This window comes from Cordyceps militaris (assembly GCF_000225605.1).
Source record: "Cordyceps militaris CM01 unplaced genomic scaffold CCM_S00001, whole genome shotgun sequence".
In the NCBI taxonomy this organism is placed as follows: domain Eukaryota; kingdom Fungi; phylum Ascomycota; class Sordariomycetes; order Hypocreales; family Cordycipitaceae; genus Cordyceps; species Cordyceps militaris.
Genome location: NW_006271969.1, coordinates 2,672,014 through 2,695,176, shown reverse-complemented (window position 1 = coordinate 2,695,176; position 23,163 = coordinate 2,672,014). Strand labels below are relative to the sequence as shown.

The 23,163-nt window shown below is 53.5% G+C and overlaps 10 protein-coding genes across 10 annotated transcripts; 5 read left to right on the top strand and 5 right to left on the bottom strand.

Annotated features, from left to right (window-relative positions):
- Positions 1 to 146: 146 nt before the first annotated feature.
- Positions 147 to 1,210, top strand: CCM_00860 (60S ribosomal protein L16; the record flags this gene model as incomplete). Its single annotated transcript, XM_006666019.1, has 4 exons — positions 147 to 184; positions 263 to 761; positions 826 to 967; positions 1,023 to 1,210. 4 exons carry the CDS (start codon positions 147 to 149, stop codon positions 1,208 to 1,210), a joined length of 867 nt encoding a protein of 288 aa, XP_006666082.1.
- A 375-nt stretch (positions 1,211 to 1,585) lies between these two features.
- On the top strand, positions 1,586 to 2,763 carry CCM_00859 (replication factor C subunit 5; the record flags this gene model as incomplete). The annotated part of the gene is made up of 3 exons (XM_006666018.1): positions 1,586 to 1,672; positions 1,722 to 2,344; positions 2,415 to 2,763. The coding sequence occupies 3 exons, from the start codon at positions 1,586 to 1,588 to the stop codon at positions 2,761 to 2,763; spliced, it is 1,059 nt and encodes a 352-aa protein (XP_006666081.1).
- Positions 2,764 to 3,056: 293 nt separating this feature from the next.
- On the bottom strand, positions 3,057 to 3,815 carry CCM_00858 (chymotrypsin-like proteinase 5A precursor; the record flags this gene model as incomplete). The annotated part of the gene is made up of 1 exon (XM_006666017.1): positions 3,057 to 3,815. One exon carries the CDS (start codon positions 3,813 to 3,815, stop codon positions 3,057 to 3,059), a length of 759 nt encoding a protein of 252 aa, XP_006666080.1.
- A 967-nt stretch (positions 3,816 to 4,782) lies between these two features.
- Positions 4,783 to 5,487, top strand: CCM_00857 (ATP/GTP-binding protein; the record flags this gene model as incomplete). Its single annotated transcript, XM_006666016.1, has 3 exons — positions 4,783 to 4,806; positions 4,873 to 4,942; positions 5,000 to 5,487. 3 exons carry the CDS (start codon positions 4,783 to 4,785, stop codon positions 5,485 to 5,487), a joined length of 582 nt encoding a protein of 193 aa, XP_006666079.1.
- A 336-nt stretch (positions 5,488 to 5,823) lies between these two features.
- On the top strand, positions 5,824 to 6,849 carry CCM_00856 (short chain dehydrogenase/reductase; the record flags this gene model as incomplete). Its single annotated transcript, XM_006666015.1, has 3 exons — positions 5,824 to 6,365; positions 6,451 to 6,497; positions 6,563 to 6,849. 3 exons carry the CDS (start codon positions 5,824 to 5,826, stop codon positions 6,847 to 6,849), a joined length of 876 nt encoding a protein of 291 aa, XP_006666078.1.
- A 377-nt stretch (positions 6,850 to 7,226) lies between these two features.
- CCM_00855 (nuclear pore protein (Nic96)) lies at positions 7,227 to 10,864 on the bottom strand (the record flags this gene model as incomplete). Its single annotated transcript, XM_006666014.1, has 2 exons — positions 7,227 to 7,547; positions 7,598 to 10,864. The coding sequence occupies 2 exons, from the start codon at positions 10,862 to 10,864 to the stop codon at positions 7,227 to 7,229; spliced, it is 3,588 nt and encodes a 1,195-aa protein (XP_006666077.1).
- Positions 10,865 to 11,590: 726 nt separating this feature from the next.
- CCM_00854 (ribitol kinase) lies at positions 11,591 to 14,618 on the bottom strand (the record flags this gene model as incomplete). The annotated part of the gene is made up of 9 exons (XM_006666013.1): positions 11,591 to 12,709; positions 12,778 to 13,320; positions 13,402 to 13,527; positions 13,649 to 13,664; positions 13,775 to 13,982; positions 14,083 to 14,131; positions 14,199 to 14,249; positions 14,331 to 14,350; positions 14,546 to 14,618. 9 exons carry the CDS (start codon positions 14,616 to 14,618, stop codon positions 11,591 to 11,593), a joined length of 2,205 nt encoding a protein of 734 aa, XP_006666076.1.
- Positions 14,619 to 15,582: 964 nt separating this feature from the next.
- Positions 15,583 to 17,193, top strand: CCM_00853 (uncharacterized protein; the record flags this gene model as incomplete). Its single annotated transcript, XM_006666012.1, has 3 exons — positions 15,583 to 15,942; positions 15,981 to 16,238; positions 16,297 to 17,193. 3 exons carry the CDS (start codon positions 15,583 to 15,585, stop codon positions 17,191 to 17,193), a joined length of 1,515 nt encoding a protein of 504 aa, XP_006666075.1.
- A 1,601-nt stretch (positions 17,194 to 18,794) lies between these two features.
- CCM_00852 (FAD/FMN-containing dehydrogenase) lies at positions 18,795 to 20,578 on the bottom strand (the record flags this gene model as incomplete). The annotated part of the gene is made up of 5 exons (XM_006666011.1): positions 18,795 to 18,887; positions 18,924 to 19,051; positions 19,144 to 19,750; positions 19,802 to 19,874; positions 19,926 to 20,578. The coding sequence occupies 5 exons, from the start codon at positions 20,576 to 20,578 to the stop codon at positions 18,795 to 18,797; spliced, it is 1,554 nt and encodes a 517-aa protein (XP_006666074.1).
- A 598-nt stretch (positions 20,579 to 21,176) lies between these two features.
- On the bottom strand, positions 21,177 to 23,125 carry CCM_00851 (inorganic phosphate transporter PHO84; the record flags this gene model as incomplete). Its single annotated transcript, XM_006666010.1, has 4 exons — positions 21,177 to 22,105; positions 22,171 to 22,403; positions 22,500 to 22,558; positions 22,628 to 23,125. The coding sequence occupies 4 exons, from the start codon at positions 23,123 to 23,125 to the stop codon at positions 21,177 to 21,179; spliced, it is 1,719 nt and encodes a 572-aa protein (XP_006666073.1).
- Positions 23,126 to 23,163: the final 38 nt, after the last annotated feature.

The following is a 23,163-nucleotide window of genomic DNA, read 5'->3' as shown; positions in this document are numbered from 1 at the left end:
GAGAGCGCAATGACAGGAGAAATGCTGTGATACAAATCAGACTGATTTATAGGCTTATCAATGCCAGCTCAGCTGACAGCCTTTTTCTTGTTGGATTCTAGGCAGAGCTGCGTAGGTCGTAACTAGCCTGGATCATTGCACTTGCCATGGCAGCTCCACAGGGTGGACGCGAAGGGGACGCGAAGTACGAAGTACGTGACCGACCACTTAATTGAATCATGTTAGTGCCTAATGCGTCAGGCCACCACTCTTGTCGCCGTAGACTACGGCTCAGATTTTTGGAGCTTCACGAGGACAGTAGCAAGACCGAGCAGGTAACCTTTTTGCGCAAGATGAAGCCCAGCACCCCATTAGCGCTGGCCAATGCCTTCAAAGGATTGCAAATCTCTAGTCTCTCGCCGTTGCGACAAATCCGAACGCCATTGCTCCGACAATCCGGAGCCCTCTCCAAAGCCTGGGCGCCACAACCAAAGGCCTTCTCGACAACCACACCCGTTTTTGGAACATGGCTTGAACCTGATATCAACCGCAAGAAGAAAATGGCCAAAGGACGTTGCCGAGTGGCTACTGGAGGCTCGACAAAGGGAACCACGGTCATCTGGGGCGACTTTGGCCTTCGTATGACGGACAAGCAACGTCGCATCAGCGCAAAGTCGCTGAAGATGGCAGAGGATACCATCAAGACTCGACTTCGAGGCCAAAAGTACCGACTTTACAAGCGAAAGTGCTGTAACGTCGGTGTCTATGTTAGCGGTAACGAGGTTAGCAACCCCCCAGCGACTCAGCTCGAGCCCGACGCCCGAAACCTATACTAACACCTGCCAGATGAGAATGGGCAAGGGAAAGGGTTCATTTGACCACTGGGCAACAAGAATGGCAGTCAGCCAGATTCTTTTCGAGGTTCGCGGCCGCCTCCACGAGCAGGTCGTTCGTGATGCATTTCGACTGGCCGGCAACAAACTGCCTGGTAAGTTTGCCGTTAAGTGAGCGCTACTTCCGCATTTCTTGCTGACCAGAGAAAGGACAATGGGGATTTGTCAAGAAGGGGGAGGCTCCAGTTGTTGGCATCACCAAGCTGGACGGTGTTACGCTTGAAGAGCTCAAGCGACCCAGACGCCAGCTCCCGCAGGCGCAGATTATTGAGGCGGCCGGGACTGCTCCCTCAGTTTCAGAGGCAGGTAGCGGCAGCCAACCTCCTGCTTCATCATAAGTCAACTTCCATGTATGATCCGAATGTGTATATTACCACATGACTGTGGCCCACAGCGAACTTTTCAGTAGAGGGTTGAAATCTGTATAGCATATTATTATTTCACATCCTTCTATTTTCTAGAAAGAAATATAAACCCCGGGGGTTTTCGTGCCGGTAGAATTGCGCGCAACACACAAACGTCTAACGTTAGTCCACCTCTAAGTTCTTGTAGGCCAAGCAGCACAGCCGTTGCATTGGTGATTGGTGGGGAGCTGCCAGGGCCACAGCTCTCAGGTAGGTACACTTAACGCGCCGACGCGTCTCCAGCTACCAAGACCGAAAAAAGTCCTGTACACTTCACCATCACCAGATAATCGGGCAACCACCGCAACAATGGCTCTTATTGTCGATAAACACCGACCCAGGTCGCTCGACGCGCTCACGTACCATGACGAACTCACGGAACGCCTTCGCGCTCTCGTACGAGAACCAAGCGCCAACCATGGACCGTTAACTAACTCAATACCAGGCACAAAGCGGCGATTTCCCCCATCTCCTCGTGTACGGACCGTCCGGTGCTGGAAAGAAGACGCGAATCGTGGCTACGTTAAAGGAGCTCTACGGGCCCGGCGTGGAAAAAATCAAGATTGACTCGCGCGTCTTCCAGACAAGCAGCAACCGCAAGCTCGAGTTCAACATTGTCGCATCAGTATACCATCAGGAGATCACGCCGTCCGACGTCGGAAACTATGACAGGGTAGTCGTGCAGGATCTGCTCAAGGAGGTGGCGCAGACGCAGCAGGTTGATCAGTCGGCCAAGCAGCGCTTCAAGGTTGTCGTGATCAACGAAGCTGACCACCTGAGCCGTGACGCGCAGGCTGCGCTCCGTCGCACCATGGAGAAGTACTCGCCCAATTTACGACTCATACTCCTCGCAAACTCTACCTCGAACATCATTGCCCCGATTCGGTCGCGAACACTGCTCGTCCGAGTGCCTGCGCCGTCGCACGAGCAAATCTGCGACGTGCTCGCCTCCGCGGCGAAGAAGGAGAACTGGAGCGTGATTAAAGGATTGCACCAAAGAATAGCAGTGGAGAGCGGACGCAACCTGCGCAAGGCTCTGTTGATGTATGAGGCTGTACATGCGCAAAAGTATGTTTTCAGCTCTTGCCCGTACCAGTGCTGCGTACAGAGTTTTCCGTGTTACTGACTTCGTTTACAGCGAAAAGGTTACCGACAGCACTCCCATACCGCCGGCCGACTGGGACGCGCTCATTGGGCAAATTGCCAAGGAGATTATGGATGAGCATACGCCGGCTCGGATCCTGCAGGTTCGATCGAAGCTATACGACCTCCTGACACATTGCATTCCGCCTACCATAATCCTTAAGACGCTCACATTCAAGCTGCTGGGTATGATTGATGATGGACTCAAGGGTGAAGTGGTTCGGTGGTCCGCGTTCTACGAGCACCGCATCAAGACCGGAACAAAGGTGATTTTCCATCTGGAGGCGTTTGTGGCCAAGTTCATGAGAATCCTGGAAATGTACTTGATGAGTATGGATATGTGAGCACAGCGCGTAGCCACCTGGTAATTCGGCGTTTAGGTGTCTGATGATGAAATCAAATCTTGTAAATTTCCGTTCTTAATTGTTTGGCGCTCTGCTATGCTAATTGATCTTCTTGTCATATCCCATGCTAGATGTGATACTTTCTATCACGCACCGCCGTATGATCCAGCAACTTCGCTTCCAGTACGAGGAAAATTGTCATAGGAATATGAGCGGAACTCTATGTATACTGTGTACGGTATGCTGTGTACGGTATGCTGTATACGGTATGCTAGTCGTAGAATATGGGCCATCTATACAGAGTTGTCCGCAATCCACTTCAGGAACGAGCTGACCTTGGTGAAAACATCGGGATAGCCCTGGACACACGGAACGCCAAAAGATACCAGGCCGACCAGTTCCGTCTTGTTATTCTTATCGATCAGGACGAGGGGGCCGCCCGAGTCGCCCTGGCAGGTTCCGCGGTCGTCAGCCTTTGTGCAGACGTGGTTCTTGGTGATGTTTCTTTTGTTGTAGTTAAACCACCTGTCCCTACAGGCGGCCGCGCTGGTTGTTTCGATATTCACGACCGATAGCTCCGAAGGCCTGGCGGTCCCTGGCCAGCTGGTGTAGCCCCAGCCGTAGGCCGAGACGTTGGTGCCGGCCTTGATATCCTGCTTCCGAAACAGGGCGATAGGCTTGATGGCATCGGTAAACTCAAAGGGCTCGCTGAGTTTGAGCAGGGCGATGTCGTTGATTTGCTTAATCGAGTCAAAGTCGGGGTTGGTGATGCCCTTGGAGACGTTGCGCTCGACGCCGCCCTCCTTGAGCGAGTTGGAGCCGGCGACGACGGTGAGCGATCTGGGAACAAAGTTCATCAGGCAGTGGCCCGCAGTAAGAACGTAATATTTGCTGATGAGACTGCCACCGCATTGGTGCGCACCGTCTTTCCGAATGCTGATCATGTATGGCGCGGCGCCTTTGCCAGCGAGCTGGCCACCGATAATGCTGGGCATGGCGCAGGAGAGCTCAGCGCCGAGAACGGCGACGTAGAGGGATAATGCGAACTTCATCTTCTCTTTTAGGTGTACGAGCAAAGTGAAGATGGATGTAATGGATGGTTTGCCGACACGATGACCTGGTTGGGCGAATGACGGATGCAGAAGCTGCAGAGGTGGCAAGTACGGGCTGACGGGTGTCGACGAAGCAACGCGGCAACAAAGCGAAATACTCGACGGGGATCATCCATCCCTTTTATGAATTATGATCTCATAGATCGACAGGGGCCGTAAATGGAGGTCGCGTACAATTATGGATCTCAATAGTCACTTGAACAGGTTCGTTCCTGTGTCTCACTCTGCTACATATTAGTTTACTGATTCCCGCCCTGTTTTCTCACGTAGCATTGTTGAGGGACACATGTTGAACGAGACCCCACAAATTGTCAGACGATTCGTATTGCGCTGGAAATCATGCTGCATTGCTGCTCAGATCGGCATGCACAAGAGAGGATTCTTCGTAATGTTGCATTCGCTAGGAGAAGATGCCCTGCTGCTACCAATCGATTCTAATAATAAGGCGAGTCATGACAGAGATAATAGCGGTAATTAGCGGATATAGAAGAAGAAGATAGGATAATTAGAAAAAGCTAGGTAAAAAGAGAGCGTTGAAAGGTAATGTTCATCTCCCTCCACAAAGTAGAATCGGACTAACATCTTCCTCCCTTTACACCTTTCAGTATTATTCTACAATAACGCCCACTCTGCCTGAGACAGAAAGTTACTAGTAGTCAATACTGCAATAAGATTCCCTATGACATAAAATAGTGCACGGTGATCCCGATCACAAGATCGCCCCTACAGCAGTTATCGCAATAGTTATCTTTGACCTCGTTACAATAGCATCGGCGCTAGTGTTGAGTCATCGGCTGAATATCATCAACGCAGCAGAACTTCATTGTTGCATCAAACTGCAATAGATCCCCTCAGAAAATACCCGTATAATAGCAGCGGTCACTGCCAGCTCTGAACAGTCAACGCGATGGAGTCTCCCGTCTTCGAAGTAGTAAGATCCGTCCCATTGCTGCTTGGGATGCCACGCGCCACTTACACGAAGGACTAACAAGAACAGATTCGGTCCAATCTCTCCCGACCCCCCAATGACCAACGACCAGTCGTTCTTATGACATGCGCCATTGCGGGTATGCCAACACGATGCTCGGCAAACCCGCAAGACCTGTGCACTAACTTTTGGGTAGGCGCCGGCAAGAGCACTTTGGCCAAGACGGTGATTGCGAAACTACCCAATTTTGTGCGCTTCTCTGCCGACAAAATTGTTCGTGACAAGTACGGTCTCTATGGCATTGACTTTGCCCGCGACAAGCACGCCGGATACCTGGAGGAGGCGCAGGTGCGGATCAAGACGGACCTGGCCGCGCTCATCAGAGATGGGACGAATGACGCGGTGCTCGACCTCTCGTTCTACGACAAGGAATACCGCGACGAGTATAAAGCGATTATAGAAGACGCCGGTGGGCGCTGGGTTCTTGTCTTCTTGGATGCCGAGAAGGACCTTCTCTGGCGTCGCATCCAGGATCGGCGTGCCGCACGAGACAAGATCCCGGTTGAGAGCGGCGCGAGGGACGGCGATTCGGCTTATGACATTGAACCGGCGACTTTTGAGATGTATTGGGGGGGATTCGAGCCTCCGGTTGGAGAGGGAGAGATCAGAGTCGTGGTGTCCTAAGTAGGGGTGTGGCATGTTCTTGATGAGGGAGACACGCTCTGCCAAATGAAAAGGGGCATGAATACAAGTACTTGAAATACTGACTTGTGGAAAATTCCTCTCATTTTCATCTTGTTGCGGGGTTTTTTCTTCTTCTTTATTTTTGCGATGACGGTGTCGTGTGACGCGCTGTGGGCGAAATCCAACCTGTAAATGACTCTAGGGTAGGCTGCAAAAGAGCCGAGGTAGCTCTCTCTCCATGTTAATGCTGGGAGCACGCAAGACACAACATCGCAGCGCCCTACCATATCTCAGCAAACACAATCCCGCCCAAAGCAAACCAACCCCTCCGCATCAATGGCCACAGAAATCACAGAGCGCCCCGAGCCGGGCCAAAAGACGGCGCTCATCACCGGCGCCGGCATCGGCGGCATCGGCGGCGCGCTGGCGACGGAGCTGCACCGCCAGGGCTACTTTGTCTTTTGCGCGGTGCGGCGCCCCGAGAGCATCACGGCGCTGCTCCGCCCGGGCATGGTCGTGGTGCCGCTCGAGGTGACGGACACGGCGTCGGTGGAGGCGGCGGCGGCGCGTGTCGCAGCCGTGCTCGACGGCCGTGGGCTCGACGTGCTCGTCAACAACGCCGGCGTCGTCAAGCACCGGCCCGCGCTCGACTCGGACATTGACGGCGACGTCCGCCACCTGTTTGACGTCAACGTGCTGGGGCCCATGCGCGTCGTCAAGGCGTTTGCGGCGCGCCTCGTGGCTGCTCGCGGCTGCATCGTCAACATTGGCAGCGTCGCGCCCATTGTGCCCCTCGCGTTTTCCACCTCGTACAATGCCACAAAGGCCGCGCTGCACGCGTACGGCGACACGCTGAGCATGGAGATGAAGCCGTTTGGGTACGCTCTCGCTCAAGACAGAGCCCCCCCCCCCCCCTCCTCCCCAAGAGCAATGCTTTAGAGTGCTACTAACGCTGTTTGATAGTGTCGACGTCGTGACCGTCGTAACCGGCGGTGTCAAGAGCAATATCGGTACGTGACTGATTTGGTGTCCCATCAGTATCATGCACTCAACTTACCTTGTCTGAAATGGATAGTTCGCGGGAACCCAAGCCTTCCTGCGGACTCGCTGTACATGCCCATTGAATCGTTTTGGCGCCATCGCACGCAAATGTCAAACGGCGACGAGTCCATGGCCACCGATGCCTACGCGCGCACCGTCGTGCGCATGATCCAGGCCAAGAAGCGGCCGCTCTGGTTCTGGGCCGGCGCAAAGTCCACCTTGATCTGGTTCCTGTACAACTTTGTGCCTAAGCGCCTGCGTCTATACATCATGGCCAGGCGATTTGGCCTGCTCAGTCTCGGTCAGCAGCTGGCCAAGTAGAAGCAGGGAACCAGAGCCATGAGAGCATGATATGACGAGGTATTTGTTTTTGAGTATTTGACTTGGCAGACATTGTTGCTTCGCGCGTTTAATATTAGTTTAGACTGCATTCTCGCCAACGTGGGCATATTCACCCCAGCTGGTCAATCTGACGGTGGCTCTTGTTGGTATTATTGGCCGCCGAGGCAGTTATGAAACCTGATTACAGTCCAGAGAAGAATGTGTCAAATATAATGGAGAATAATCATGTATTTGAAGAATCCATCCCAGATCATTCGTTTTAGTCTACACATAGCCAAAAACCATGACTTTAATCAATATCAACATCCCCATACAAAAACTCTATAAAACCTTACGTCTGCAGCTGTTTGCCGTTATTATTCCGCAGACGCCCTCGCCAGTGCCTCGTGCAGATGCGGCGGGAAGCGGTACCGCAACTGGCTAGTGTACGTCGTCAAGTCGAGCGTCAACTGCTTGAGCTGGTCCACCATCAATTTGCGCGTGCCCTCGTTGCCGCTAAACTGGCCGTTGGTGAGCTGCTCGCGCTGGCGCACACAACAAAGGACGGTCCACATCAACAGATTCGGCACGTTGATGGAAACGGGCTGTGGCATGGCCGAAAATTTGGCGGCGTAAGCGCGAATGGTGCTGGCATCGCCACCAGCATCCAGTGGCAGAATCTCGAGACCACGGATTTTCTACCTCGAGTTAGCAGTGATTGGCAAACTCCGGAATGAGAGGAACTTACATCAAGACATTGCGCCCACTGACCGGTCTCTACAAGATTCTTGATAGTGCTCATCTCCAACAAGACTCGGCAGGCCATCTTATTATGGTCCTGAATCTTGCGGAAGAACATGGCATCGCGTTCGTACATCCGCATCATTGTCTTAGCAAGCTCGATAGGATCGTCAATGGCAGCCAAGCTCAGACTGGTTCCTTGCTGGGCATCCGCATCGCTGTCGCCAGCTCGGGGCTTGATGGGCATCAAGCGCATAGGATCTTCACCAATTTCAAGAGAGATAGCTTCGCTAATAGCGCGGCTAACAATCGCAACAACAGCATCGTACTCGCCAGCGAGGTGATACAGCAGTACGGAATCGGTAGTTCTCCCGTTCTCGTCAGCAAAGCTTGCAGCTTGCAGCGTGACAGTGTTGATAAAGTCGTCCTCGTCGCCCAGACCAATAAGAGGACCGCGAATTTCAATGATACCTTGGATGCGCTGGCCGTCGGGGCGAATGTCTCCAATGAGCTTGCTGAATTCACGCGTCTCCAGTACTAGCTCACGCAAGGCTTCGTGGCATAGGCTGCTCTGTCTTCGACCAGCCTCCCCGCCTAGGTCTTGGTTAAGGCAGATCAATGTCAGATAGTCAACAGCTGAGGCAACATCGGCGGCGCGGAAGTCACGAGTATAGTATCCGATCATCCTACCAAAGTTGATTTGAGGTAGGCCCTTGCTGCTGTGGCTGCGGAGATCATTCGGTGACGACATTGCGTCACTGGGCCTCAACAGACCGTAATACTCCAGGGCGAGACCAAAGTGAACAGCGTCGACGTAGGAGAAGGAGTAGAGGTAGCCGATGGCATCTTCAAACATGCCCGCAAGAATCTGAAGATAGAAGAACATTCCAAAACTGCCGCTGTTGTTGTCGTCGGAGACAGTCTTGGGGAAGTGCTTAAGACCAATCTCCCGAATGCTGATTTGCAGCTCTGCGAGACCATACGACTCGCCTGCCATTTCCACACTCTTGTCGCCTTCGCGGGCGAGGTTGAACTGCAGCCAGATCCAGTCATTGATGTCAGTATTGAAACCATTCAGATCGCGGTTGGCTAGTTCAATTCGGCCAATGACTTTGTAACAAGCCATGCGGAACGGATCGATGGAGTTGTCTGGAGCATTGCGGTATCGCTGGACGTATTCGTTTGTACAACGCTCGAGCAGCTTTCTGTTGGTAATTCTGCGATCTTCGCTGGCAGCGTAGTTGTTGAGATATGTCGAGAATGTCCTGTCAATTCCTCTAAAGTGATTGCTGTTGTCATTGACATATTTCGCGGCTTCGCTGACGTTGCCGGACCGCAGCAGGTAGAAGACAATCGCCCATACAAACTCGCCCTGGACCTGTTGCAATTCAGTATTGTCGGGCACCAAGTCTTTTCTTGCTGAGCGAAGGCGGATGTATGCCTTGATCTTGCTTGTGATATCTGGGAGACCGCCGAGTTTGGCTTCGTGAGGATGCTTCAGAATGAGGCTTTCGACCTGTCGAATGAACTGCTTTTCTAAAAATGTGTTTGCGCCACCCAGAATCCTCTTCTTCATTTCGACGGCTTGAGGAGAGTTGACATTCTCGTCCAGATACATGCCAGCAAAGTGGCGCTCCTTTGTCGCGCTGTAGCCGAGAGGCGCATTGGCAGGTTCCTCGCCAACAATCTCAATCATGGCTCGGTACGCCTCAACGACATGAGACGCATGCGGTTCATGTGATTTCTCTTCAATCCGGCAGAGTTCGTGCAGAATGGGGTATGGGCGGTTGTCTAATCGGTACATGTTCAAGTTGCGAACCTTATCGGAGAGCTTCAGCTGTCTCTCACGCATGGCGCGGTCTTCCACCCCACCCTTCTTTTTGACTTCTGCTGATGGGTCGACATCTGTGAATTCGGACTCATGCATTCCGATGCGACTCGGAGCACCAATGACGGAGCGATGTAAATTGGAGTTTCCAAGGACGGAACCACGAGCCGTCTTGCCAGTGCCGCTCTGGTTTTTGCTTCGTCGCGAGCGGCCAAACCCTGCTTGGCTTTCGCGACCAGCAGTTCCAGTCTCGCGAGGAGTGATGCCAAAGTGGTCATATATTCGCTTGCGTTGCGCATCCCACTCTAGAGCAACATTGTCCTCGAGAAAGTTGTCAAAATCGCGAACCGATCGGTCCAAGCCGTCTGAAATCATGCTAAGGGTTGTCTTAGTTTGCAGGTTCGAGAGGTAAGTTTCGACATCGATTTCGTTTGGAGCATAACCGCCAGTCGCGGCGCGTTCGCCGCGTCCCTGCACATCCAAAAATCCCAAGTCCTTGGCAGTAGCACCGGGGTTGACACCTGCCGCAGCAAGCAGGTAGTGTGCTTTGCCCTCGAGGGGCTTCTCATTCGGCTTAGACTGTAGTTTTCGTAGACGGTGGCGGAGATCGCCAAGGCCCAGCTCGAGGCTCGGGAGATCCTCCATATTGGAAGTATTCTGGCCAGTCTTTTGCGTCTTGGCAAAGAGAGTGTCGAAGTAGGCGCCCGCGGGCAGCGATGACGCGGTCCCTGAACTTTGCGTGTTGCTCTGCGGCTGATTGGCGAACAAACTGCCGCCAAACGTAGATGCGGCCGGCTGCTGTTGGCTAGCAAAGACGTTCGCGCCGCCTAGTTGAGCGGTTTGTGTCGGTTGGCCAAAAAAGCCACCGCCTGTTGTCCCAGCTTGCTGTGTTTGGTTCTGCGCGTTTTGACCGAAGACGTTTTGACCAAATAGGCCACCCGTCGTGCCGGCCTGTGGCGTCTGGTTCTGCGCAGCCTGTCCAAAGACGCTACCAGCGGTTCCGGCAGCGTTTTGCGTGTTCTGGCCAAAGACGCTGCCGGCCTGTGGCGTCTGGTTCTGCGCAGCCTGTCCAAAGACGCTACCAGCGGTTCCTGCAGCGGTCTGCGTGTTCTGGCCAAAGACGCTGCCGGCGTTTCCAGTGGCGTTTTGCGTGTTTTGGCCGAAGACGCTGCCGGCGTTTCCAGTAGCGGCCTGCGTGTTCTGGCCAAAGACGCTGCCGGCGTTTCCAGTAGTGTTTTGCGTGTTTTGGCCAAAGACGCTGCCGGCGTTTCCAGAAGCGGCCTGCGTGTTCTGGCCAAACACGCTGCCCGCGTTTCCAGCAGCGGCCTGCGTGTTCTGACCAAACACGCTGCCCGCCGACGTCGCATTGCCCTGCTGCTGGTTCTGATTATTCTGAGCAAAGATCGAGTTGCCGCCCGTGGCGCCACCTCCGCCAAAGAGGGACATGTTTGATTTTGCCGTGTGCGAATGTTCGGTTCGAAGGGGGGGGAGGGAGCTTCGAGGTCAACAAAAAACCTGGGCGGTGGTAGAAGGGTGATTGGCGCGGCGGAAGAAGCTAACACACGTCGGGTGGAAGCAAATCGCGTCCTTTGTCTGCGTGCGCAATAGATTGACCTTGATGTATGCCCGGCTTGACGTGTCGATGATTGAAGACTGGAAGCGCCGTCGCGTTGGTGTTGCTGGTGCTGCTTTGCTCAAGAATTTTGGCGTTTGGTTGCTGGCCAGGCACGGGGAGCTTGGGCCAATCAGACCGGCTTACGGGGCATGGGTGGGGCCTCCATGAACCAACGTGAATAACGGCTTGCCTCACAGATGTCTAGAGATGAATTGATCATTATAAATCTTAAGTATTTTCTGCTTGAATTTTGAAATCAGTTACAAAGTACCGTTTTGACGCTGCTGTAGTGGGAGTCCGAATGAGGATGACCGCGGCCGAACTCACCGCGTATTGGCAACGAACAGTGGACACTGAAATCCATCCCAAGGAACAAGTCACGATAGAAAAAAAAGAATAATTAACAGGCGAGGTAGCTACACTCTCAACCTTTCTTTTCGTATCGAATGGTGTGCTTCTGCCCTTCACCAACCAGTAATTCATACTATTCTATATTATTTATCTGTAGATGTCTGTGTCAAGATTTTGACAAGGGTCGTTTCTAAGTTATGATTCGTCTATGCGTCGTCACCAAACTCCTTCTTCCACTGAGAAGTGGCGGCATCCACCTTTTTGCGGTAGGTTTGCTGAGTGTTGCACATCTCAAGATAAATTTCGTATTTGGCGTCGAGCATCGCCAATTCGCCGCCGTCAGTGCCTGGATCGACCAAACGACCGCGCTTGCTCATACGGTCCATGATGCTCCAAAGCGACTCAGGCTCGCGGCCTTGTTCGTTGTGACTGGCAGCCTTGGCACCCAGCATGGCAGCGCCGTGTACGACGGCGGCGTGCACATAACGGGGAATGAGAACTGGCATTCTGCAGACGGTGGCCATCAGGTTCATCAAGATTGGATTTTGGCACTGCGAGCCTGACATGAAGATGGAAGATATCTCGTGGCCAGACTTGTTCATCTGCTCGATGATCTGGCGCGTTTGGAAGGCGATGAACTCCATGGTAGCATAGTACCAGAGAGCCAGATTGTCTGTGCTCTTATCGCTGTCGAGTCCAATCATGACACCCTTCATGGTAGGGTCTGCAATGGGAGATCGGTTGCCCCACAGATCACCATAGAAGAAGTGGTGGCGCCCGAGATACGACACGGCCGGCGCATTGTTCTTCTCGGCCATGTATTCGAGGTGGGCGTTGAGCCAGTCATAAATGTGCTTGTCTTCGGCCTTGGCCAGAGCTTGCGTCGCATTAAAGGCTGGGTGGATGTCTAGCATGTGTCGGAGCAGCTCGCCAGTCGCAGACTGGCCTCCCTCGGCCATCCAATACTCTGGTAGCAGCACGTCACGGTAGGGACCCCAAACGCCGGGAACAAAAACGGGGTTCTTGGACATGGCAAGATGGCAGGTCGAGGTACCTGCGACAGCGGCAAGTCGGGTGAAGGCCTGGGATAGGTCGTTGTGTGGGACGTTGGCGTTGAGTTCGTCATCACCAAGGTCAACTTTGGCGCCGACAGTTCCGATCCAACCAGCGTAAGCATCAATAACACCGCTACCAACAGCTATCCCCTGGGGCAAACCAAGCTGGTAGGCAGCTTGCTTGCTCAAGGTTCCGACGCATTCACCAGCACTGGCGTATTTTCCATTCTGTGAAACGGATTCGTTAGCTTCGGGTCTCATATCCTCCGACTGACGGATTTGTGTCCGATTTGAGGTTGGGCAAATCAACGTGATTGGGAAGTAAAAGAGCGGCTCACCACCTTATCGACGCCTCCCATGCGTTTGAAGTCATCTTCAACAAGGTCACTGAGGCCGATGGCATCATAGAAGTCCTCCTGCCAACCTTTGACGCTGCCATCCACACCGACTGGTACGAATCCTTGCTTGCAGACGGTGCTGCAGAAGCTGCGGCTCTCGTTTCCGGTAGCAATGTGGGTGAGAGCATCGCCAAGATCGTAAAATTTGGAGCGAGCAAACAGCTCTGGGGGCATGTTGTTCTTGAGCCAGAGAATCTTGGGGATCTCCATCTCGATACTCATCTTGCCTCCGACGTATTTGAGGAGGTTATGGCCAGTGTTGTTGATCAGGTCGGTCTCTTGGACGGGTCTGTGATCGAGCCATAGTATAACGTTTCGGTCATTGCCATCATTCTTGAAGTCGGGGCCAGTGACGGCAATTGGCTCGTCGGTGTCGGTCGAGAAGACGGCTAGTGAGCAGGTGGCGTCAAAGCCCATTCCCTTGATGGAGCTGGGGTCGACCTGTGACTCGCTGACCACCTTGCGGACACATTCGCAAATGCACTGCCAAATGTCTGTGGTTGATTGCTCCTGTTCTCGAACTTGTCAGTCTGTGACGCTGGTAGCTGAGATGGCGCGACGTACGTAGTAGCCAGTCTCAGGCTGCCACAGCTTTATGTCTTGAGCAGCGAGGGCTTTGATGTCACCAGACTCGTCAATGACGCAGGCACGGGCAGAGCCCGTTCCAACATCAATACCAATGTAATGGTCCTAGAGTAGAATTGTCAATGCGATGTAGTGATTGAGATGATATGAGAGACTGTCAATGGCGGGGTGATGCGCCGAGTAGCGGAGCGTCGGGGGAGGGGCGTAAGCTCTGAGGGTATCTTACCAGCTTAGCTGGAGGTCTATCGCGGTGAAGTCAGCGTCGATGTTGCAATTGGATGTTTACTTAATCCCGCGACCAAAGTTCGGAGGAAATTTTCAGGACAGAAGGGCGGATGGCTGCAAGACGTACTCCATTGGGTTGATGGGCTTGTTGTAGGCGTACATGGCGGCCGCCTCGGAGCAATGCGAGCTAGCTTGTCGATCCGTGAATTGTGCTGTTACTGAGGTGCCGCGAGTTGAATTTAGAAGGAGAGAAAAGCTGTTGAAGGTAGAGGAATCGACCAAGCCCACACAAGATTCGAGAAACGGCGAAGTGGGAGGAAATACAAATTCGGGGACTGTGGCGGGATCGGAGGGGGAGCGACGAGGTTTGGCGGGGAACTGGGGGCGTGTGTATAAGAAGGATGCTGACAGGACACTGAGTACCTACCTACCTACCTGTAGGAGGTTGAGAATGGGACTGTAAGTGGCGCTTTGAGCCACTAACCTACCTGTAGGTACCTATGCTGAGAATGGGATGAGAGCCACTGTAAGTGGCGCTTTGAGCCACTAACAGCGCCGGGGAACTCGGCGACGGCGAGCGAGAGAGTCGAGAGGGTGGGTGTCTTTAATAATTATTAAGCGGCGACTTTAGCGGGTGCAGGTAGAGATTCAGGGCACATTCCGTGCCGCTAGCGGGCATTTACAGCGCCAACCGCATCATCAACTGGCAATGATAGTGGTCACCCCGCTGTATCTTCCCCGCTATGAGATCAATTCCGGGGCACCTCCGGTTTTCCGGAGCCTGCTCAAGGTCTGGGACAATTGGGCTTGATTGATCTTGTGCGTTTTGACCAAAGGGATGGGCTTTCTTTCCGGCCGGACTGAAAGGTTTTTTCGGTGGCAAAATTGTGATCCGCACTATTGGATAGCGACACGCCGGTACTCGACAGTCTCGCGCGGCCTGTGAGGATAAGAAGTCGAGTCACCAGCATTAGGAGATGCCGAGGAAAAAGAGCAAAAAGAGATAAATAGCAGTGCTGAAATCATCAGTAGAAAATGGATTCTACTGCCTGAGTCTGTTATCAGCTTCAAGCAAGACAAACATTTTACAATACATGGATCTAATTAACGCCATTTCCAGCTTGGTAATAAAATAAACTACAGGAATATACCTAAAACTATAGCTTTATAGGTTCATCTCCTTTATTCCTCTAGTCTTCTTTATTCCTTTTATCTGATTTCGTGCCTATATTCTTTATCCCTGTCTTGATCTTGGCTAGTACACTTTCTTGCCGCCAGCAAGGCGCTCGTTTTCTGCATACCGAGGATGCGACTAGAAAAATACATACCAGAAAGGGGCCTGAAAACAAATCATGTCAACCGGGCGGTGAAGTCTACTGTAACTATTGATGTATACCTAATTCGAATACGTACAGCCTGGCGTCCATGATCCCGAGACATTATGCAGAGCCGCCGACGTGCTTGGCAAGCGCCAAGCCTATCTTCAGAAGAACCAAAATTGTAAGACTCGCAAGGTTAGTGCTTTTAAATATGCCTTGCATTGTTGGGAAAAATTGTCCTTAGCAACTGCTGCCGTTTCTTTAGGCCTGGGCTGCGATTGATGTGCATCCTCCTCAATCTGGTCGCATGTGGCTGGCGTCAAGTATTACCTCGTCCCACTCCTACCAATTCATGCGATACAAGACGCATACATGTGCATATTACAAGGAAGGCCTTTTCACTTGCAGATATGGCGGGCTAATTAGATTCAGCTTCTTGGCTGCTTGTTCCAAGGCGTGCATATTTCGAGCTGCTGCGGTAAACGCCGCAGCTATGGATGCGCAGCCACTATAAGAGCGTCGAGCCCATGAGGGTTCCATGGCGCTCGACCTGAGCATCAACTTCTGTTCTATACCTCTTTGAATCGTTGTATTCCATATCTCACAACAAGTCACCATGCCAGGCCCGATCCCACTTCGTATGCAGCAAGTGCATCTTGGTCGCGGCCCCCTCGGCCATTTGGCCGTCAATCCGAGTCAAGATACGCCAGAAACTGTTTACGCAAGTGAACATGAGAAGCATGAGTCCATTCTACTCGAGAGATGCCCTGCCGACATCTGGCCCGGAGGCACATCTTACACTTACGGCTGCCCGCGACCAATCCTCATGTACAAGCGCCATCACAATCAATTAGTGCTGTTTCATGAGTCCATCATCATTGCCATTGTGGACATTGTCAAAAGGTGGTTTACAGATGGAGACGCGAGATTCCCGGAGAGGATGCCCCTTCTGAAAGACGAAGAAGAACTCTTGCAGGTAGGCAATATATACGTTTCTTGACTGATAGAGCTCAGGGAGACTCTGACAAATACCAGTGGTTGGACACGCAAGTCGCAGAGGGTAACCTCGCGCCTTACTCTACAGAAACTCTTGGATCTTGGAGGCCCGATTTTCTGGTTGAAGACGACAATGGTGACGAGAACTTCCGTCTCACAGAGATAAATGCCCGATTTTGCTTCAATGGCTTCATGCATGGAAGCTACGGACAGACGGCGCTTGACAGCATGGGCATGGAGAAGTCAGGGCTCGTTGGTGCCGCAGATGGAGCAGAGGTACGGTAACCAGTCGTGCGGTACTGCCGTGCATGATATACTTACTGACTGACATTAGTTTGTTAACGGACTCTTCCGTCTCTTTCGGAATGACCGTCCTCTTTATTTGCTGAAAGGTGAAGAAAAGGGAATTGACATTGGCATGTTCATACATGCTGTTCAGCTCCGGCTCGGCGTCACCCCACGCCTGATTACCCCCGACGACTTGCGACTTATTCCCGACCCTGAGGATCCGAGACGCACCATGCTCTGCTGCTTGGTGAAGTCATCCGCCAAGAGCTCATCGACGCTGAAGACGCCGAGCGGGGAGGTGGTGGAAAAGATCGACCAGGTTGGGCTGGAGCTTCAGCAACGAGAGCTCGCGGCCCTAGACCGGGACATGATGCGCCACATCAGCCTGCGCTGCTTCAACGACATGCGGACAATCCTGCTCGTCCACGACAAGCGCATGTTGGGCATCATCCAGCAGGAGCTGCCGTCCCTGGTGCGGCGTGGCGTGCTTTCGGTGGAGCAGGCGCAGGCGCTGGCCAAGGGCATCGCCGACACGGCGCTGCCCGGCTCGCGGTACATGCAGGAGCTGCTGCACCAGTCGCAAGCCGACCCGGGCCTGAAGGACGGATACCTGCTCAAGCCCGTCCGCGGAGGCAAGGGGGCGGGCATCGTGTTTGGCGAGGACCTCGACGCCGACGAGTGGCTGGCCGCGCTGCGCGACCTGCAGAGCCCCAGACTGGATCCTGCCGGCGCGAGCCTGGTGGCCCAGCGCAGGGTGGTGCAGCACGACTATGAGCTGGTGCTGAAGCGGTGCGGCAAGGTCTTCTCCCAGCCTCTGGTCGGAACGTACCACACCGTCCACGGCGCATACCTCGGGATTGGGACGTGGCGCAGCAGTGGTGGCCGCATCTGCGCGGTGAGCAGCGGAGGTGCCTGGATCTGCTCCGTGATGAGCCCTGATTAAATTTGGGCTGACAAGTAGTGAGACTGGTGAAAACTTTCAGCTGTATGATAAAACTGAATACTGATAGTGTCGGTGCTACTCTGCGGAACCTCGGTGTAAGTGGTGAGCGACTCAGCGACGCACTGACTTGAAGGTGTATACTAAGCGAGCTATTAAAGCCCAGCCCGGATTTCTGCAGACCTGCATATGTACTAGTCAGAATTTTAAATTAGGACAAGCTTATCATGCGATCGAATCGGCCTTGGTTCTTGTGCGGCTGGCATTCGTGGGGGGGATGGGATCGGCACCAGGGACGCCATTCGCCTAATGCACTAAAATCGCGACATGGAAAACGTCTTGGAATAATCTCCCGGCGAGCTGCAAGATGGCATCGCACCATCGTCGGGACAGCACGGCAGTTGCCAAGTCTCTGCAAATTCCTGCAAATTTCTGCGCAAGCTAACAATGGCGTCAACATTGTGTCTCAAATCGCCAGCGCTTAGCAGACTATAAGAACACCGAAGCAGTCAATACTGGTATCAAAAATAAAAACAATATCGCTACCTTTGTTCTCTCAACTGTTACTTACAATCTTTCAATACTTCTTGAAAAAACAACCCACACACAAAAATGAAGGCCAACACCATTGCTGCCATCGTGGCCACCCTCATCGCCAGCGTCGCCGCTGCGCCCACCGAAAAGCGCGACCTGCCCCTTCTGGGCGGTCATTCCGGCCTCATCAAGGGCGTCGGCCCTCTTCTCGACAGCGTCGAGAGCCTCATTCCTGGCCTTGGCGGCTCCGGCAACGGACAGAGCGACGACACGGCCGGATCCCTCATCAGCGGCCTCGGCCTCGGCGGCCGTGATGCCAAGTCGCCCCTCTAAATACGACGACAACGCCTCGAGTCTTTCGCTTCATTATACGCTATAATCTGCAACGCGTTGTGGAATGGCAAGAAGGCCCATTCGCCGGTGGCCATGCATCTTGGGCTCGGATAGACAAGGTTTTCTTCCATGTATACTGTTGTCCATATTTTATTGAGATTAATACTCAACTTGGGGAAAGCTACATTCTCTCTCAATCTTATCTCTAATACATATCTGGCCATTCGCGCGGTGATACTCAAGTTGGCGAATAATTTGGAGCGGGATGATTGTAGGCTTCACATCCTGACCGGAACAGGAGCACCAGAGCAGACGACGAAGAGCAGGTGAAGCCCCAATATTTAAATCACTTCCAAGTCAACATGTACACAAGCCTAAAACAATGATGCAACATCTCCCTCATTGTGTTGCAGTCACATGTTGGCCAATATTTCCAGTTTCGGAGGTTTGTCCGGTTTCGTCCAGATGGTTGAACATGCATCACTCCACACAAGACAGCTGGGCCAATTTTTAGGCGACCAAACGAACGGCCCCTGAGATCTACAAAGAACAAGTCCAGCGAATCTCGGGCTTGCTTTATGCCGAGGCCGAGGTCAGTTTAGCCTGACGTCACAACAAGTGCGCGGCGGATCTCTTGCAAGCAACAGTCTGACAGAAGAATCCATTCGTTTACATGGCTGTCTAACCTGTCTACTGTCTGTTTCAAATTTCAGGTCAGCCGCTTCTAGTGCAGCATCTCAATCATACAGGCCAATAATTTCACCAACTATGCTGCGGTACAGACCTTTTGGGTCAAACTGGTCCTTGACGGCTTTGAAGCGAGCGAGATACTGTAAACGTTAGACCAAAGCCTTTGTCTTGGATACGAAGAATCGGATGTAACTTGCCGATTTATCAAGGTTCTTGACGGCGCGCTTGAACACATCTCGCGTGTTTTTGGTCCAGTGCGGGCGACAGGGGAACTCGTCAATCAAGATGTTGGCGAGTCGAATGTCTAGTACATTGTGTCAGCCTCAATTTCGGAAACCTTTTTGTAAATGACGACGTAATGGAATCGAGATGGAAATAATGTACAAATCGACTTACAGAAATCCTCGTTATACCGCTTGTGGTCGCCCACCACAGGGCGATAGGTCGGAAAGTCCAGCATGATGGCGCCTTTGCTCCAGTCCTGGCCGTCTGCCGTGCCGGTCGTGACCTGGCCCAAAAAGTCAAAATGGGGCTTGCCAAACTTGATGTTGATGCCGCTGCGATACGTGGCCGTCATCCAGATGTACTTTTTCTGCTCGTCGTCAAACAGCTGCCGGACACGCCTGAGCATCTCGTTGGCGCGGGTTACCGGGAACGCGAGCTCCAGCGTGTAGCTGTGCAGGCCGTAGTCCCACTCGGGCGTCTGCTTGGGGTAGAGCCCGCCGACGAGAACGTCGTGGTGGGATCCGTAGACGGGCCACGTGGTCATGGCCGCGTCCGTCTCCTTGTCGTGGAAGTTGGGCTTCTCCCAGCCATCGAAGAAGGCGGCCTCGGCAGCCCAGTTGGACCACTGCAGGTACTTGCCGCTGTCGAGGAGGCCGTGAGCGGCGGCCGCTTTGAGAGGAGTGACGGAAAAGGTCGACTGGAAGGCGTTCTGCGACGAGGTGTTGTCGGGGACGACGTCGTAGTAGCGCCAGTGGAACTTGCGCTTCCATGGCCACCACTGTTTTCTCTGGTTAGAAAAGGCCCCAGGACAAGTTTCAAGAGAACATACCCAGAAGTTGGCTGTCATGTAAGGGGCAATCATGCCATATATGTCGCCATCGAGCACATCCTTCTCGTCAAGACTATGGCTGGTCAGCTCCTGCACTCAGGTTTGGTCTGTTGGCATCACTCACGTTTTCTGCATGGCATAGACCTTGGTCTCGGCATGAACTTTCATCTCCAACCTGACTATAACGCCAAGAAGACCCAAGGACGTCGAGGCCGCCAGCCAGGCATCATCAGTCTCGTTCCTCTTCACGCGGCGCACCTCGCCCGAGCCGTCGACAATGTCCATGGCCAGCACACCACCCACAACAGCAGCATCCTCGCGGAGCGCGGTCCTGTGCGCGCCCATGGCCACGCTGCCCCCGAGCGAGACATTCCAGTTGACCAGGCCGGTGCCAATGTTGGCGCCGCGCTCGTGTAGGTAGTCGGCGAGCTGGAAGAATGTCACGCCGCCCTCGACGACGACGGTGCCCTCGCTGGCGCCCTTTTCGAGCGAAAAGTTGGAGATGCCGTTGAGATGCTCGGTGCGGATAATCATGGTCGCATCGTCGGAGCACTGCGTATCGTACCACATGTGGCCCTTGGCGCCGGCGCGCACCTGTAGGCCGCGAGAGGCGGCATCGCGAACCAGGGACTGCACCTGGGCGACGGAATACGCATCGTAGACCTCGCTGACGTTGTGGCAAGAAGGAAAACCCTCGCCGTCAAAAGTAAAGTACTCATAGGCTACAGAAGAGCTGATGCCCGCAACTAGGAGGGCTAAAGATTTTGCGTGAAGCATGGTGGCAGGAGTTGACTTGGTCCGTTTGGTATCATCGTGGAGATGCTACAGGGCAACATCTCCAATATATAGCAATCCCTTCTCCCTGTGATACATTCACTGGGTTGAAACAGGATTTCAATATTTCAGGATTCATTCTTTTCTGTCTTGGGCCAAGTCTGGATCTCGGGTAGCTTTGTTTGAGACTGCAACCTGTGTAGCTGCTGCTTTGGGAAGTTCTCCCGATCCTACCCTTCAGCGCCCGAGTGTGGTCCACAACCTCAATAATCGTCGAGGGACGTCATCTGAGACGTCTCGATCTTGGTAAATAGTATGGGATCAGCTGCAGTTGGGGGGGACTGTAGCGAAAACTATTGTGAGTCGAAGCATGTGCGGGTTGAGGGAGAGATCCATCACGGTAGAGTAAAAACCGAATGAGAAAAATCATCTTGAATTAGATGACGGTATTATTGGCTGCAATCTAAGGTATTATACGGGTATTCTCCCTAGCGAAGCGCAAAAATAATGAACATAAAAGAAGGCACCGAAAGACATCCAGCAACATCGTCGCATTTTCTTCATACATGGTACACTGAATGCTTCAGTCGCGACACGAGCTTTAAACAGAGACAGGCTTGGTCTCGGCCGGAGCCTCGATATCACGAGGGTGATTGGCGTAGTCATCCTCGCCAGAGAGCTCTTCCAGGGTCTTGCGGGCCGTCTCGGGAATGAGAAGAGTGGTGGCACAGCCGAGAAGCATGAAGAGAGCAAAGATTTCCAGAACGTGGTCGAGCCAAGGAGAGGCGTTGGTCTTGGTGGCACCACGGGTGCGGAGGCTTGCAATGGCACCCTGGCCGATGATGGAGCCGATCTTGCCCGATGCGGCAGAGATACCGTGCGAGGTGGAACGGTAGCGAGTCGGGAAGACCTCACCGGGGACAATGAAGGTGGTGGCGTTGGGGCCAAAGTTGAAGAAGAACTGGGCAATGACGTAGATGGCGAGGAGGCCATTGGGAGGGAGGTGGTGGTAGGCAAAGCCCATGACGATGAAGAGAATGGTGAGGATGATGAAGCCAGCCATCTGGATGGGACGACGACCGAGAGTATCAACCGTGGCAACCGTGACCCAGTAACCGGGGACGGCACCAGCAAGGACAATGATGACGTTGCCGACGGCGGTGTTGTAGAGAAGCTCGTACACATTCTTGACATGGCCGGAGGCGGTAGAGTAGCCAATAGCCTCGAGAATGGTGCCGTTGTTGAGGGAGAGACCGTAAAAGGCGACATCAAGGCAGAACCAAGAGCCAGCAGTTCCAAGAAGGAGGAGAAAGTTCTTGCGCTTGCTGTAGTGGCGGCAGAAGTCGCGGAAGCTGGCCTTGGGGACCTCGAGGCCCTTGTCAGCCTGCTTGTGGGCCTCGGCGCGGACTACCTGGTCGGTCTCGCCCTCGGACTTGCCGTTGATATAAGCCTTGACATCGTTATCGGCCTGCTCGACATCGCGAGCAACATCGAAGGTGTAACGGGGAGTCTCGGGGATGGTAAGACGGTCTATGAAGGGTCTGTCAGCAATCATGTCCTGTCCTTGGCGGTGGTGACTTTTCGTGTGTACGTACAGTAAAGGGCGATGCAGGCAGGAACAACACCGCATCCGATGAGGGTTCGCCACATCTTGTCGACAGCGACCTGGCAGTCACCGGTGCAGTGAGCGACGTCCTTGGCGCCCTCGAGAGCATTCTTGAAGCCGAGAGTGACGAAGAGCATGACAAGCGCAGCGCCGAGCTGGCCGAAACCCTGCATGGCAAAGACGGCACCCATCATGGCACCGCGCCACTTGGTGGTGGCGAACCTGGACCGTGTTAGTCGCGATAACCTCGACAAGACTCTCTCTCTCGCATCTCGGAGAAAGGCGCAGAACTGTAGGGAATAATGGGAGAAAACTTACTCAGAGGTAATAATGGAAGAGAGGGGGTAATCACCACCGATACCAATTCCCATGATGACCTAGTTTTTTTGAATTAGGATCGGACGCTGGCATGGTTGGTTGCGAAAGAGGGCGGAAAGGGCACTCACACGCCAGAAGATGATGAGGCCGACAATGTGGACAGCAGGACCGGCAGCAGTCAGGGACTGGGCAAGAGAAGCAAAGATGATGATGATGAGTTCCAGACCATACATGCGCTTACGGCCGACAATATCGGCCAGCGCACCAAAGCCAAGCTGACCAACGACGGTGCCGGCCGAGGTGGCCAGCTTGATGGCATTGTCCGACGAGGCGGGCATCTTGCCAGTGCCCGGGTAGTAGACGATACCCAGCATAATGGTCAGCATGGAGGCCGTGAAGATGTCGTACGAGTCAGTGAAGAAGCCGACACCGGCAACCACACAGGCGCGGACATGGTACCATCCAAAGGGGGCCTTGTCAATCTCGGCGAGAGCCAGTCGTCTGCGCTCATTCAACGACTCGACGTGGGCAAACTGGTTATTAAAGTTGGTGTATGCCGAGTTACCACCGGCCGTCTTGCCGAAGCTGGCGACGGTGGTGGTGTTGTTGTTGTCTTCGGAGCTCATTGTGTGTGTGGGCTGAGGACGACGATTGGCGTCAAAAG